At 43.2% G+C, this 16,192-nt stretch overlaps 1 protein-coding gene across 1 annotated transcript; it reads left to right on the top strand.

The window, feature by feature from the left end:
• Positions 1-4,181: 4,181 nt before the first annotated feature.
• LOC135537003 (coiled-coil domain-containing protein 12-like) lies at positions 4,182-16,034 on the top strand (the record flags this gene model as incomplete). The annotated part of the gene is given in 2 exon segments (XM_064963213.1): positions 4,182-4,354; positions 15,958-16,034. Coding segments are annotated over 2 exon segments (161 nt in total), but the record flags the coding sequence as incomplete, so codon positions are not given.
• Positions 16,035-16,192: the final 158 nt, after the last annotated feature.

Raw genomic sequence — 16,192 nt, 5'->3', positions numbered from 1 at the left:
AAACGACATTTATTGGATATTTCAAACTTTTTAACAAATCAAAAACTGAAAAATTGGGCGTGCAAAATTATTCAGCCCCTTTACTTTCAGTGCAGCAAACTCTCTCCAGAAGTTCAGTGAGGACCTCTGAATGATCCAATGTTGACCTAAATGACTAATGATGATAAATACAATCCACCTGTGTGTAATCAAGTCTCCGTATAAATGCACCTGCACTGTGATAGTCTCAGAGGTCCGTTAAAAGCGCAGAGAGCATCATGAAGAACAAGGAACACACCAGGCAGGTCCGAGATACTGTTATGAAGAAGTTTAATGCCGGATTTGGATACAAAAAGATTTCCCAAGCTTTAAATATCCCAAGGAGCACTGTGCAAGCGATAATATTGAAATGGAAGGAGTATCAGACCACTGCAAATCTACCAAGACCTGGCCGTCCCTCTAAACTTTCAGCTCATACAAGGAGAAGACTGATCAGAGATGCAGCCAAGAGGCCCATGATCACTCTGGATGAACTGCAGAGATCTACAGCTGAGGTGGGAGACTCTGTCCATAGGACAACAATCAGTCGTATATTGCACAAATCTGGCCTTTATTGAAGAGTGGCAAGAAGAAAGCCATTTCTTAAAGATATCCATAAAAAGTGTAGTTTAAAGTTTGCCACAAGCCACCTGGGAGACACACCAAACATGTGGAAGAAGGTGCTCTGGTCAGATGAAACCAAAATTGAACTTTTTGGCAACAATGCAAAACGTTATGTTTGGCGTAAAAGCAACACAGCTCATCACCCTGAACACAACATACCCACTGTCAAACATAGTGGTGGCAGCATCATGGTTTGGGCCTGCTTTTCTTCAGCAGGGACAGGGAAGATGGTTAAAATTGATGGGAAGATGGATGGAGCCAAATACAGGACCATTCTGGAAGAAAACCTGATGGAAAACCTCATTGTCTTCCAACAAGACAATGATCCAAAACATAAAGCAAAATCTACAATGGAATGGTTCAAAAATAAACATATCCAGGTGTTAGAATGGCCAAGTCAAAGTCCAGACCTGAATCCAATCGAGAATCTGTGGAAAGAACAGAAAACTGCTGTTCACAAATGTTCTCCATCCAACCTCACTGAGCTCGAGCTGTTTTGCAAGGAGGAATGGGAAAAAATTCAGTCTCTCGATGTGCAAAACTGATAGAGACATACCCCAAGCGACTTACAGCTGTAATCGCAGCAAAAGGTGGCGCTACAAAGTATTAACTTAAGGGGGCTGAATAATTTTGCACGCCCAATTTTTCAGTTTTTGATTTGTTAAAAAAGTTTGAAATATCCCAAAAATGTCTTTCCACTTCATGATTGTGTCCCACTTGTTGTTGATTCTTTACAAAAAAATACAGTTTTATATCTTTATGTTTGAAGCCTGAAATGTGGCAAAAGGTCGCAAAGTTCAAGGGGGCCGAATACTTTCGCAAGGCACTGTACATAAGGAATGGATAGACAATTTATTTTGATCAAGACTCAAGATTTAAATGTCTGGGTTTAGTACATTTTTTGTAAGAAGTGGAAAAAAAAACGATATTTCTTGTATGACCAACTGACACAAGTTAGTGATTGTGTGTGATGGTGAATCTTTAACACAGAGCCAACCATAGAGATTGTATTAAATGTGTATTCTATTTCCTAATTCTATGGGGAAAACACTGGTCAACAGGAGGATGGCCACAACAGAACCTCCAGGCAGGCAGCTGTAATATTGCCATGGCAATGACCTACATTCCATACCAGGACCTACCCACTACCCAGTGCTGGCTGGGTGGCCCTCTGTTGGACCGAGCTGGGCCTCTCTCTCTATATGAAGGATGAATACAAAGCCACACTCACGTGCTGATTGTAGACTGACAGTGTAAGAATATCATTATTTGTGTTAAGAATTCAGCAGCATAGGCTATACTGAAAAGATTTGGCATGGGTCCTCAGATCCTCAAAAAGTTCTACAGCTGCACCATCGAGAGCATCCTGACTGGTTGCATCACCGCTTGGTATGGCAACTACTCGGCATCCGACTGCAAGGCGCTACAGAGGGTAGTGTGTACGGCCCAGTACATCACTGGGGCCAAGCTTTGTGCCATCCAGGACCTCTATACCAGGCAGTGTCAGAGGAAGACCCTAAGAATTGTCAAGGCTTCAGGCCACCCATGTCATAGACTGTTCTCTCTGCTATCACATGGCCAGCGGTACCAAAGCAAGTCTAGGTCCAAAAGGCTGCTTAACAGCTTCTACCCCCAAACCATAAGACTGCTGAACAGGTCATCAAATGGCCACCCAGACTATTTGCATTGAAACCCTTTTTTTATGCTGCTGTTTATTATCTATGCATATTTCCTTTATCCCTACCTACATGTACTGTATATGTTTCCTCAATTACCTCGACGAGCCTGTACCCCCGCACATTGACTAACCGGTATCCCCACACATTGACTCGGTACCCGTACCACCTGTATATAGCCTCTATAGTTATGTTATTGTGTTTCTTCAAAAATAAAACTTTTATTGTGTTTGTATTGTTATTTTTTTATTTACTTTAAAAAATACTCTTCATTATTGCTTAAGCTTGTAAGTATGCATTTCACTGTAAGGTCTGTTGTATTCGGGGGATGTGACAAATAACATTTGAATTGATTATTTGATTTTTGAGGATACTCAAAAGAACTGAAGAATCGATCACTGCGGGACTGTCTTTATTATGTCCAGAAAAACGGATTTAACACCATCTGTAAATGCACACTGCTTTCATTCTTTTAAATCATTATCCAACCAGCTGCATGCAGCCTGGTCCAGGCCAATTGACGAAAGCCTCTGAATAAGTACTGAGTGATCCACAGTGTCGGAGGCTTTAGACAGGTCAATAAAAGAGGCCGCACAGTGTTTCTTCTTATCCAAACAATTAAGAAAATAATTTAAAACCAAAAAAGTAGCAAATATGGTGCTTTATTTAATCTGGTCTGAAACCTGACTGGTGTACATTTAGAATGCATTTCCTAGTTCAAAAGATGGTCCTTTATTTAATCTGGTCTGAAACCTGACTGGTGTACATTTAGAATACATTTCCTAGTTCAAAAGATGGTCCTTTATTTAATCTGGTCTGAAACCTGACTGGTGTACATTTAGAATGCATTTCCTAGTTCAAAAGATGGTCCTTTATTTAATCTGGTCTGAAACCTGACTGGTGTACATTTAGAATGCATTTCCTAGTTCAAAAGATGGTCCTTTATTTAATCTGGTCTGAAACCTGACTGGTGTACATTTAGAATACATTTCCTAGTTCAAAAGATGGTCCTTTATTTAATCTGGTCTGAAACCTGACTGGTGTACATTTATAATACATTTCCTAGTTCAAAAGGATATACATTTAGGTTTTCCAAGGATTCTAGAATTTTTGCTCGGCAAGAGAGTTTGGAAATAGTTCAATAAAGATTTAGGTCACACAGATCACTGCCTTTGTGAAGGAGGAGTATATGGGCCACCTTCCAGACCCTGGGAATTGTACCAGGAATAATTGTAAGGTTAAAAATAATAGTTATTATTCTGCATTCAGGGGAGCAGAAAGCTGCAACAAAGGATCAAGCAAATGAGCCCTAGTGGATGTTTTTTAACATCAATCTTGTGCAAGACGTCCTGCACATGACAAGTGGAAAGCTGTTGAAATGAAAACAAAGATTCACTAGAGATGGACAGGATTTCCATTGAGCCAATTCTAGTCTGGGAGAGGGGCAGGCAGTCGACTGGTTGACCAGGGTCAACTGAACCACGACTTATTTCAAATAAAAAGCCTTCCAAGATCAAATTAAATGTTTATTTTTTGCACCCCTGCATATTTGCTCAGTAAACAAGGTGCCAATGTTGTACAAGGCAACCATATAGTTTGATGTTTTATTTTCATTGAAAAACATTATAGAGGCCTGATTGTTGATCATGATGTCCTGTGACATTATTGCAGGCTTTTCAGCCTTATAATTTGATATAATTTTGCCTTCTACTTTTTCTCTAGTAAATGCATATGTTTAAAAAATACATATTTTATCAGATATTCTGATGATATTAGTGTGTTATTATTTTGCACATCATTTAATACAGTAGGCCCCAGTAGCCTGCCTATTTGCTCAGATGTTCAGGCCATGAATCGATGCGCTCAGCACTCGCTTCTAAACCTTTGCGAGTAGCTACTAGCTAGTCCTATGAATCGATTTCCGAACCACGACAACACAACGTGAAACAAAAATGGAGCAATCGGTTGGTTCACTGCAGGAACAAGCATTAAAAAGGAAAGAAAGACTCAAAGCTTTGAGAGGTCGACAACTTCAAGTGAGTATCACCCAGCAATAACAATGTCTGTGTTGTAAACAGTACAAACATAGAATTAGCTAGCTCGCTACCAGCTGTTTGAGTTCGCTGGGTAACGTTAGCTAGCTGATGGAAAGAACAGGAGCTAGTTACACACAGCATTGCTCTTGACATTCGTTTGAAATGTACATAGCAAGCTAACGTTAGCTGTGCAAAACGGATTAACTGGAAGCTCAAATAACATATTCTACATGGTTAGCTGGTTAGATAACTACTAGGCTAGCTAACTAGCTGTCTGTATTTAGCTTGCTATGCTAGTTAGCTAGTTGTGAACTGATGGTGAAAATAGCTAGCTAGCTATGATGGGATAATTTACTCAAACATGTTTGTTCATTATCAACTGTTGATATTAGCTGAGAATCTTCAACTTTGTTTTCTTGGGGTTGTTTTGATAACCGGTCATGGGATTTGCAAGCAACAACCTGTCTAAATGACTATCGCCCCTTAGTAAGCACATCTGTAGCCATGATATGTTTTTGAAAGGCTGGTCATGGCTCACATCAGCACCATCATCCCAGACACCCTGGACCCACTCATTTGCATACCGCCCCAACAGATCCACAGATGACGCAGTCTGTTCATGTAAGAATACATTGACTAATGTCACAGTGCAGCGTTCAACACCATAGTGCCCTACAAGCTCATCACTAAGCTAAGGACCCTGGAACTGAACACCTGCAACTGGATCCTAGACCTCCTGACGGGCCGCCCCCAGGTGGTGAGTGTAGGCAACAACACATCCGCCATGCTGACTCTCAACTCGGGGGCGCCTCAGGGGTGCGTGCTTAGTCCCCTCTTGTACTCCCTGTTCACCCACAACTGCATGGCCAAGCACGACTCCAATTCCATCATTAAGTTTGCTGATGACACGGCAGATGATCACCTACGACTATGAGACAGCCTATAGGGAGGAGTTCAGAGACCTGACAGTGTGGTGCCAGGACAACAATTGCTCCCTCAATGTCAGCAAGACAAAGGAGTTGATCGTGGACTACAGGAAACAGAAGGGCCAAGTACACTCCCATTCAAATCGACAGGGCTGAAGTGGGTTGAGAGCTTCAAGTTACTCGCTGTCCACATCTCTAAGAGCTACAGAGGGTATTGCGTATGGCCCAGTACATCACTGGAGCCGAACTTCCTGCCATCCAGGACCTCTATACCAGGCGGTGTCAGAGGAAGCCCCTAAAAATTGTCAGACTCCAGCCACCCAAGTCATAGACTGTTCTCTGCTACCGCACTGCAAGCGGTACCAATGCACCAAGTCTGGAACCATCAAATCAAATTGTATTGGAAACACATATGTAGCAAAATGCTTGTGTTCCTAACTCCAACAGGTAGTATCTAACAATTCACAACAATACACACAACCTAAAAGTAAGAATGAAATGAAGAAATATATAAATATTAGGACGAGCAATGTCGGAATGGCATTGACTAAAATACAGTAGAATAGAAAACAATATGCCCATATGAGATGAGTAAAGCAGTGTGTAAACATCATTAAAGTGACCAGTGTTCCATGATTAAAGTGGCCAATGTGTCCATGTCTATGTATATAGGGCGGCAGCCTCTAAGGTGCAGGGTTGAGTAACCGGGTAGTGATGGCTATTTAATAGTCTGATGGCCTTGATCTAAGCTTTTTCAGTCTCTCGGGCCCAGCTTTGATGCACCTGTTCTGACCTTGCCTTCTGGATGATAGCGGGGTGAACAGGCAGTGGCTCGGGTGGTTGATGTCCTTGATGATATTTTTGGCCTTCCTGTAACAACGAGTGCTGTAGATGTCCTGGAGGGCAGGTAGTGTGCCCCCGGTGAAGCGTTGGGCAGACCGCACCACCCTCTGGAGAGCCCTGTGGTTGTGGGCGGTGCAGTTGCCATATCAGGCGGTGATACAGCCCGACATAATGCTCTCAATTGTGCATCTGTAAAAGGTTCTGAGAGTCTTCGGGGCCGAGCTACATTTCTTCATCCTCCTGCTGTGCCTTCATCACCACACTGTCTGCATGGGTGGACCATTTCAGATTGTCAGTGATGTATTTTTATTGTTATTTAAAAAAAAATCTTATTTATCTAGGCAAATCAGTTAAGAACAAATTCTTATTTTCAATGGCGCCCTAGGAACAGTGGGTTAACTGCCTTGTTCAGGGGCAGAACGGACAGACTTTTACCTCGTCAGCAACTTTTCAGTTACTAGTACAACGCTCTAATCACTAAGTTAAGCAACTTGGAGCTTTGCAACTTGAAGCCAAGGAACTTGAAGCTTTCCACCTTCTCCATTGCGGTCCAGTCTAGGGATAGGGGTGTGCACCTCTGCTGTTTCCTGAAGTCTGTGATCGGTTCCTTCGTTTTCTTGAGGGAGTGGTTATATTATCTTGGCACCACTCCGCCAGGGTACTCACTTCCTCCCTGTAGGCGGTCTCGTCATTGTTGGTAGTCAGGCCTACTACTGTTGACGTCTGCAAACTTGATGATTGAGTTGGAGGCGTGCATGGCCACGCAGTGATGGGTGAACAGGGAGTACAGGAGGGGGCTGAGCACACACCCTTGTGGGGCCCCTGTGTTAAGGATCAGTGAAGTGGAGGTGTTTCCTACCTTCACCACCTGGGGGCGGCCAAGAACCAGGTGCACAGGGCCGTGATCAGACCCAGGGCCCGGGCTTAATGATGAGCTTAAAGGGTTCTATGATGTTGAAGGCTGAGCTATAGCCAATGAGCGGTCTGACATAGGTATTCCTCTTGTCCAGATGGGATAGGGCAGTGCGATGGAATTGTCTGTAGATCTATTGGGGTGGTAAGCAAACGGAAGTGGGTCTAGGGTATCAGATAAGATAGTGATATGGTCCTTAACTAGTCTCTCAAAGCACTTCATGATGACAGAAGTGAGTGCTACGGGGTGATAGTCATTTAGTTCAGTCACCTTTGCCTTCTTGTGTACAGGAACAATGGTGGACATCTTGAAGCATGTAGGGACAACAGACTGGGATAGGGAGAGATTGAATGTCTTTAAACAACAGGACCCTGAACAGCTTCTATCCCCCCCCCCCCCCAAGCCATAAAACTTCTAAATAGTTAGTCCGGGTAGCTATTTAGTTAAATATTTAATGATCTCCATTGACCCTTTTTTGCACTAACCGTTTTGACTCATGGGGCGGCAGCGTAGCTTAGTGGTTAGAGCGTTGGACTAGTAACCGAAAGGTTGCAAGATCGAATCCCGAGCTGACAAGGTACAAATATGTCATTCCTGAACAAGGCAGTTAACCCATTGTTCCTAGGCCGTCATTGAAAATAAGAATTTGTTCTTAACTGACTTGCCAAGTTAAATAATAAATACTGCTGCTACTGTTTGTCACTTTATTCCTAGTTATATGTACATACATCTTATATTACCTCGTACCCCTGCAAATGGATTAGGTACTGGTACCTTGTGTATATAGCCACGTTATCGTTACTCATTGTGTATTTTATTATTACATGTTTTACTTTTCTATTATTTCTCTATTATTTCTCTCTACATTGTTGGGGGCCCGTGAGTCAGCATTTCACTGTTAGTCTACACCTGATGTTTACCAAGCATTTCACTGTTAGTCTACACCTGTTGTTTACCAAGCATTTCACTGTTAGTCTACACCTGTTGTTTACCAAGCATTTCACTGTTAGTCTACACCTGTTGTTAGTCTACACCTGTTGTTTACCAAGCATTTCACTGTTAGTCTACACCTGATGTTTATCAAGCATTTCACTGTTAGTCTACACCTGTTGTTTACCAAGCATTTCACTGTTAGTCTACACCTGATGTTTACCAAGCTTTTCACTGTTAGTCTACACCTGTTGTTTACCAAGCATTTCACTGTTAGTCTACACCTGATGTTTACCAAGCTTTTCACTGTTAGTCTACACCTGTTGTTTACCAAGCTTTTCACTGTTAGTCTACACCTGTTGTTTACCAAGCATTTCACTGTTAGTCTACACCTGATGTTTACCAAGCATGTGACAAATTGATTTAACAACATTGAGCCACCATCAGTCAATTCTTGTAAAAGTGTCAATGCTGAAAACCCTTACATGTCTCTAATATGTTAGTCCCTAATATGTTAGTCCCTAATATGTTAGTCCCTAATATGTTAGTCCCTAATATGTTAGTCTCTAATATGTTAGTCCCTATGTTAGTCCCTAATATGTTAGTAACTATGTTAGTCCCTAATATGTTAGTCTCTATGTTAGTCCCTAATATGTTAGTCCCTAATGTTAGTCCCTAATATGTTAGTCCCTAATATGTTAGTCTCCAATATGTTAGTCTCTAATATGTTAGTAACTATGTTAGTCCCTAATATGTTAGTCCCTAATATGTTAGTCCCTAATATGTTAGTCCCTAATATGTTAGTCTCTAATATGTTGGTCCCTAATATGTTAGTCCCTAATATGTTAGTCCCTAATATGTTAGTCCCTAATATGTTAGTCCCTAATATGTTATTCCCTAATATGTTAGTCCCTAATATGTTAGTCCCTAATATGTTAGTAACTATGTTAGTCCCTAATATGTTAGTAACTATGTTAGTCTCTAATATGTTAGTCTCTATGTACAACCACATTCCTTCTGCCGGGTGATGAAATTCATACTTTTAAATGAAAACTTGTAGCGAATACAATCACTGACTTTTCCCTCGTTGCTCGTACTATGTAAGCTAAGATTCAATTGGGTCCATTGGGTCCCCATTTGAAGTTGACTTTTTAAATGGTTAGGGTTTAGGGTACGGACGTCCTGAGGATCCCAGATAGCCCAATTTGAATCTGTTTGCATAGTAGGTGAAAAAAAGTCAAGTTTGTATTAAAGGTATACACCTCAGCACCCTGCAGAAGGGCTGTAGTTGTACAGGACTAACATGGGTAACAGGTAAGCCTTTTCAGAATGGAACATTTTTTACTACAATTGACTGATGGTGACTACATGTTGTTCTAGCCAATCCGCGACCAGATATCACCTCAACTCCGCCTCCATATAACAGAACCCAGTTGGGCGTTCCTCTGCTGCTGTTGATACGGTCCCAAATGAGAGGGCGTCTCAGGAGTAATTCAAGATAGAGCTCTTAGGTAGTGAGAACTCCGTGTGGTGATCCCATTTGTATTCTACAATGCATTTTATATCTTCACACTTTTTTCTTTGTCGCTAGCTAGCTGGCATATGCTCTGTTCAGTATGGCCCCTGGACATTTAGCTAGTCATCATGGGTCCTCAACTTATAGCTACATAATACGACACCAGTGTTTCCCTACTAGGGATAGGCCCCTCGCCTAAAAGAGTTAGGCTTTTATCAGTCACACACACACTGTATGTAGTCTACCAGTGTTTCCCTACTAGGGATAGGCCCCTCGCCTAAAAGAGTTAGGCTTTTATCAGTCACACACACACACTGTATGTAGTCTACCAGTGTTTCCCTACTAGGGATAGGCCCCTCGCCTAAAAGAGTTAGGCTTTTATCAGTCACACACACACTGTATGTAGTCTACCAGTGTTTCCCTACTAGGGATAGGCCCCTCGCCTAAAAGAGTTAGGCTTTTATCAGTCACACACACACTGTATGTAGTCTACCAGTGTTTCCCTACTAGGGATAGGCCCCTCGCCGAAAAGAGTTAGGCTTTTATCAGTCACACACACACTGTATGTAGTCTACCAGTGTTTCCCTACTAGGGATAGGCCCCTCGCCTAAAAGAGTTAGGCTTTTATCAGTCACACACTGTATGTAGTCTACCAGTGTTTCCCTACTAGGGATAGAGGCCCCTCGCCTAAAAGAGTTAGGCTTTTATCAGTCACACACACACTGTATGTAGTCTACCAGTGTTTCCCTACTAGGGATAGGCCCCTCGACTAAAAGAGTTAGGCTTTTATCAGTCACACACACACTGTATGTAGTCTACCAGTGTTTCCCTACTAGGGATAGAGGCCCCTCGCCCAAAAGAGTTAGGCTTTTATCAGTCACACACACACTGTATGTAGTCTACCAGTGTTTCCCTACTAGGGATAGGCCCCTCGACTAAAAGAGTTAGGCTTTTATCAGTCACACACACTGTATGTAGTCTACCAGTGTTTCCCTACTAGGGATAGAGGCCCCTCGACTAAAAGAGTTAGGCTTTTATCAGTCACACACACACTGTATGTAGTCTACCAGTGTTTCCCTACTAGGGATAGAGGCCCCTCGCCTAAAAGAGTTAGGCTTTTATCAGTCACACACACACTGTATGTAGTCTACCAGTGTTTCCCTACTAGGGATAGGCCCCTCGACTAAAAGAGTTAGGCTTTTATCAGTCACACACACACTGTATGTAGTCTACCAGTGTTTCCCTACTAGGGATAGGCCCCTCGACTAAAAGAGTTAGGCTTTTATCAGTCTCACACACACACACACACACACTGTATGTAGTCTACCAGTGTCTCCCTACTAGGGATAGGCTCCTCGCCTAAAAGAGTTATGCTTTTATCAGTCACACACACACACACACACACTGTATGTAGTCTACCAGTGTTTCCCTAGTAGGGATAGGCCCCTCGCCTAAAAGAGTTAGGCTTTTATCAGTCACACACACACTGTATGTAGTCTACCAGTGTTACTGAGTGCGACCAACACAACCAAAGTCCACTTTGCAGCTTCCTCCTTGACCCTCAGTCCTGTTGTTTACATTGGTATTTTGTTCTACTGCAGCAAACGTCCTCCAAATGGCACTACATGTGTTGTTTGTTCCAAGGTCAAGCAAGCCACCGTTTTGGCCGTTAAGACTTGGTCTCCATCCCAAATGGCACCCTACGCCCTATATAGTGCACTACTTTAGACCGGGGCTCTGTTGAATAGGTTGCCATTTGCAACACAATCAGGGAATGTCCTTCAGTGTGTTTGGCTGAGCCAGACAGTGACAGCCCCGTAGTGGGCTTGTCCCAGCAGCTTGGCTATTCTTGATGAACGGCTGTTGACATTCCTGCAGCATGTGATTGTTGTACTGTACTGGAGAATGAGTCCGTTTTGATTGTTCCAGCTGGTGGACAGGAAGCCTCTCCAGGAAAATGCAGGACTGGGAGGAGTCCTGCTAGTCTTCATTGTTATGCTCTGTGACTTGGGTCACGGTCAACAACATTCTGATATTTAAAAAAAAACATCACTTCTTCTTTTTGTTTACATGTGTATGTTTTATGGTGACATGTTTTCATACAGGGAACCACTCCTGTCTTGTGTTGTGGTTAGTTGTACTGACTCCTGTCTTGTGGCCTGGTTAGTTGTACTGACTCCCGTCTTGTGTTCTGGTTAGTTGTACTGACTCCCGTCTTGTGTTCTGGTTAGTTGTACTGACTCCTGTCCTGTGTTCTGGTTAGTTGTACTGACTCCTGTCTTGTGGCCTGGTTAGTTGTACTGACACTGACTCCCGTCTTGTGTTCTGGTTAGTTGTACTGACTCCCGTCTTGTGTTTTGGTTAGTTGTACTGACTCCCGTCTTGTGTTGTGGTTAGGTGTACTGACTCCTGTCTTGTGTTGTGGTTAGGTGTACTGACTCCTGTCTTGTGTTGTGGTTAGTTGTACTGACTCCTGTCCTGTGTTCTGGTTAGTTGTACTGACTCCCGTCTTGTGTTCTGGTTAGTTGTACTGACTCCCGCCTTGTGTTCTGGTTAGTTGTACTGACTCCCGTCTTGTGGCCTGGTTAGTTGTACTGACTCCCGTCTTGTGTTCTGGTTAGTTGTACTGACTCCCGTCTTGTGTTCTGGTTAGTTGTACTGACTCCCGTCTTGTGTTCTGGTTAGTTGTACTGACTCCCGTCTTGTGTTCTGGTTAGTTGTACTGACTCCATCACAGTTTGCGGGACAGTTAGGCTGTATTGATTTTTCAGACCAAATCCTATGTTTTTCAAGGATCTCATTGTTTGTATTTGACAGCCCTCAAACCAATGTTACTCAAGTCCATAATGTAATGTTTCTATTTGAATCCCAAATGGGCCGACCTCCAAAAAGGTCATGAATCATCAAATCGAATTGTATTTGTCACATGAATACTTATTTTCCACCATCATTTGCAAATAGATTCATTAAAAATCCTACAATGTGGTTTTCTGGATTTTTCTTCTCATTTTGTCTGTCATAGTTGAAGTGTACTTATGATGAAAATTACAGGCCTCATCTTTTTAAGTGGGAGAACTTGCACAATTGGTGGCTGACTAAATACTTTTTTGCCCCACTGTACATACATACATACTATTGTTCAAACGTTTGGCGTCACTTAGAAATGTCCTTGTTTTTCATGAAAACATACATGAATTAGTTGCAAAATGAATAGGAAATATAGTCAAGACGTTGACAAGGTTATAAATAATGTTGTTTTTTAAAATTGAAATAATAGTGTCCTTCAAACTTTTGCTTTCGTCAAAGAATCCTCCATTTGCAGCAATAACAGCCTTGCAGACCTTTGGCATTCCAGTTGTCAATTTGAGGTAATCTGAAAAGATTTCACCCCATGCTTCCTGAAGCCCCTCCCACAAGTTGGATTGGCTTGATGGTCTCTTACGTACCATACGGTCAAGCCGCTCCCACAACAGCTCAGTAGGGTTGGGATCCGGTGAATATGCTGGCCACTCCATTATAGACAGAATACCAGCGACTCCTTCTTCCCTTAATTGTTATTGCATAGTTTGGAGTTGTGCTTTGGGTCATTGTCCTGTTGTAGGAGCGATAGCCTTCCATCTTCAAGATCCCTTTTACGCTGTACAAATCTCCCACTTTACCACCACCAACGCACCCCCAGACCATCACATTGCCTCCACCATGCTTGACAGATGGCGTCAAGCACTCCTCTTGCATTTTTTCTGGGTCTCATGAATGTTCTTCTTTGTGATCCAAACACCTCAAACTTAGATTTGTCTGTCCATAACACATTTTCCAATCTTCCTCTGTCCAGTGTCTGTTCTTTACCCATCTTAATCTTTTCTTTCTATTGGCCAGTCTGAGATATGGCTTTTTCTTTGCAACTCTGCCTAGAAGGCCAGCATCCCAGAGTCGCCTCTTCATGGTTGACGTTGAGACTGGTGTTTTGCGGGTACTATTTAATGAAGCTGCCAGTTGAGGACTTGTGAGGCGTCTGTTTCTCAAACTAGACACTCTAATCTATTCTGGTTAGAGCCAGTTTGTGCTGTTCTGTGAAGGGAGTAGTACACAGCGTTGTACGAGATCTTCAGTTACTTGGCAATTTCTCACATGGAATAGCCTTCATTTCACAGAACAAGAATAGACTGACGAGTTTCAGAAAAAAGTCCTTTGTTTCTGGCCATTTTGAGCCGGTAATCAAACCCACATGCTGATGCTCCAGATACTCAACTAGTCTAAAGAAGGACGGTTTTATTGCTTCTTTAATCAAACAACAGTTTTCAGCTGTGCTAACATCATTGCAAAAGGGTTTTCTAATGATCAAATAGCCTTTTAAAATGATTAACTTGATTTAGCTAACACAACGTGCCATTGGAACACAGGAGTGATGGTTGCTGATAATGGGCCTCTGTCGATATTCCATTTTTAAAAATCAGCCGTTTCCAGCTACAATAGTCATTAACAACATTAACAATGTCTACACAGTATTTCTGATCAATTTGATGTTATTTTAATGGACAAAAATGTACTTTTCTTTCAAAAGCAAGGACATTTCTAAGTGACCACAAACTTTTGAATGGTAGTGTATGTGTGTGATATATATATTAGGTCCATTATCTTTTCTACATACTTTATATCTGGTTTTAGTGATTTTTAAGTTTACACTGAAAACGTTTGACTATCCTAAAAAGTATATCATTATTTATTTAAATGATTTTGCAGTGGCAGCCATGATTTAGTAGTGGTGCTGCTAACGGCTCTGCTAAATGCCCACTGTGACCCAGTGTTTGTCACCTCAGTAGCCCGGTGTTTTGTCACCTCAGTAGCCCGGTGTTTTGTCACCTCAGTAGCCCGGTGTTTTGTCACCTCAGTAGCCCGGTGTTTTGTCACCTCAGTAACCCGGTGTTTTGTCACCTCAGTAGCCTGGTGTTTTGTCACCTCAGTAACCTGGTGTTTTGTCACCTCAGTAACCTGGTGTTTTGTCACCTCAGTAACCCGGTGTTTTGTCACCTCAGTAACCTGGTGTTTTGTCACCTCAGTAACCTGGTGTTTTGTCACCTCAGTAACCTGGTGTTTTGTCACCTCGGTAACCTGGTGTTTTGTCACCTCGGTAACCTGGTGTTTTGTCACCTCGGTAGCCCGGTGTTTTGTCACCTCGGTAGCCTGGTGTTTTGTCACCTCGGTAACCTGGTGTTTTGTCACCTCGGTAACCTGGTGTTTTGTCACCTCGGTAACCTGGTGTTTTGTCACCTCGGTAGCCCGGTGTTTTGTCACCTCGGTAGCCTGGTGTTTTGTCACCTCGGTAACCTGGTGTTTTGTCACCTCGGTAGCCCGGTGTTTTGTCACCTCGGTAACCCGGTGTTTTGTCACCTCGGTAACCTGGTGTTTTGTCACCTCGGTAACCTGGTGTTTTGTCACCTCGGTAACCTGGTGTTTTGTCACCTCGGTAACCTGGTGTTTTGTCACCTCGGTAACCTGGTGTTTTGTCACCTCGGTAACCTGGTGTTTTGTCACCTCGGTAACCTGGTGTTTTGTCACCTCGGTAGCCCGGTGTTTTGTCACCTCGGTAACCCGGTGTTTTGTCACCTCGGTAACCTGGTGTTTTGTCACCTCGGTAACCTGGTGTTTTGTCACCTCAGTAACCTGGTGTTTTGTCACCTCAGTAGCCTGGTGTTTTGTCACCTCAGTAACCTGGTGTTTTGTCACCTCAGTAACCCGGTGTTTTGTCACCTCAGTAACCCGGTGTTATGTCACCTCAGTAACCTGGTGTTTTGTCACCTCAGTAACCTGGTGTTTTGTCACCTCAGTAACCTGGTGTTTTGTCACCTCAGTAACCTGGTGTTTTGCCACCTCAGTAACCTGGTGTTTTGTCACCTCAGTAGCCCGGTGTTTTGTCACCTCAGTAACCTGGTGTTTTGTCACCTCAGTAGCCTGGTGTTTTGTCACCTCAGTAGCCCGGTGTTTTGTCACCTCAGTAGCCCGGTGTTTTGTCACCTCAGTAGCCTGGTGTTTTGTCACCTCAGTAGCCTGGTGTTTTGTCACCTCAGTAACCTGGTGTTTTGTCACCTCGGTAACCTGGTGTTTTGTCACCTCATTAGCCCGGTGTTTTGTCACCTCAGTAACCCGGTGTTTTGTCACCTCATTAGCCCGGTGTTTTGTCACCTCAGTAGCCTGGTGTTTTGTCACCTCGGTAGCCCGGTGTTTTGTCACCTCGGTAACCTGGTGTTTTGTCACCTCGGTAGCCCGGTGTTTTGTCACCTCAGTAGCCTGGTGTTTTGTCACCTCGGTAGCCCGGTGTTTTGTCACCTCGGTAACCTGGTGTTTTGTCACCTCATTAGCCCGGTGTTTTGTCACCTCAGTAGCCCGGTGTTTTGTCACCTCAGTAGCCCGGTGTTTTGTCACCTCAGTAGCCTGGTGTTTGTCACCTTTTAATAGCCCGGTGTTTGTCACCTGACAGGTGAGAGATGGAGAGGACGGGGAGCCAGACAGGAAGAGGGACCGGGCCGAGGAGGAAGCTGAAGAGGAGCGACACAGGTTAGTTTCTCCTACGTCCTTTTCATTAGTACGGAAAATAAAAACAAGCATTTCATGTTGGACAAGTTCAGTTAGTCCTTCAGGTAGTCAGTCAGTTTTTGTTCCAGATGGGTGCCTATAGTGGATTAGACCAAGGTCTCCCAATGCACCTCATCCTC

This window comes from Oncorhynchus masou, unplaced genomic scaffold (assembly GCF_036934945.1).
Source record: "Oncorhynchus masou masou isolate Uvic2021 unplaced genomic scaffold, UVic_Omas_1.1 unplaced_scaffold_6954, whole genome shotgun sequence".
Lineage (NCBI taxonomy): Eukaryota > Metazoa > Chordata > Actinopteri > Salmoniformes > Salmonidae > Oncorhynchus > Oncorhynchus masou.
This window is presented reverse-complemented; position numbering and strand designations above follow the sequence as displayed.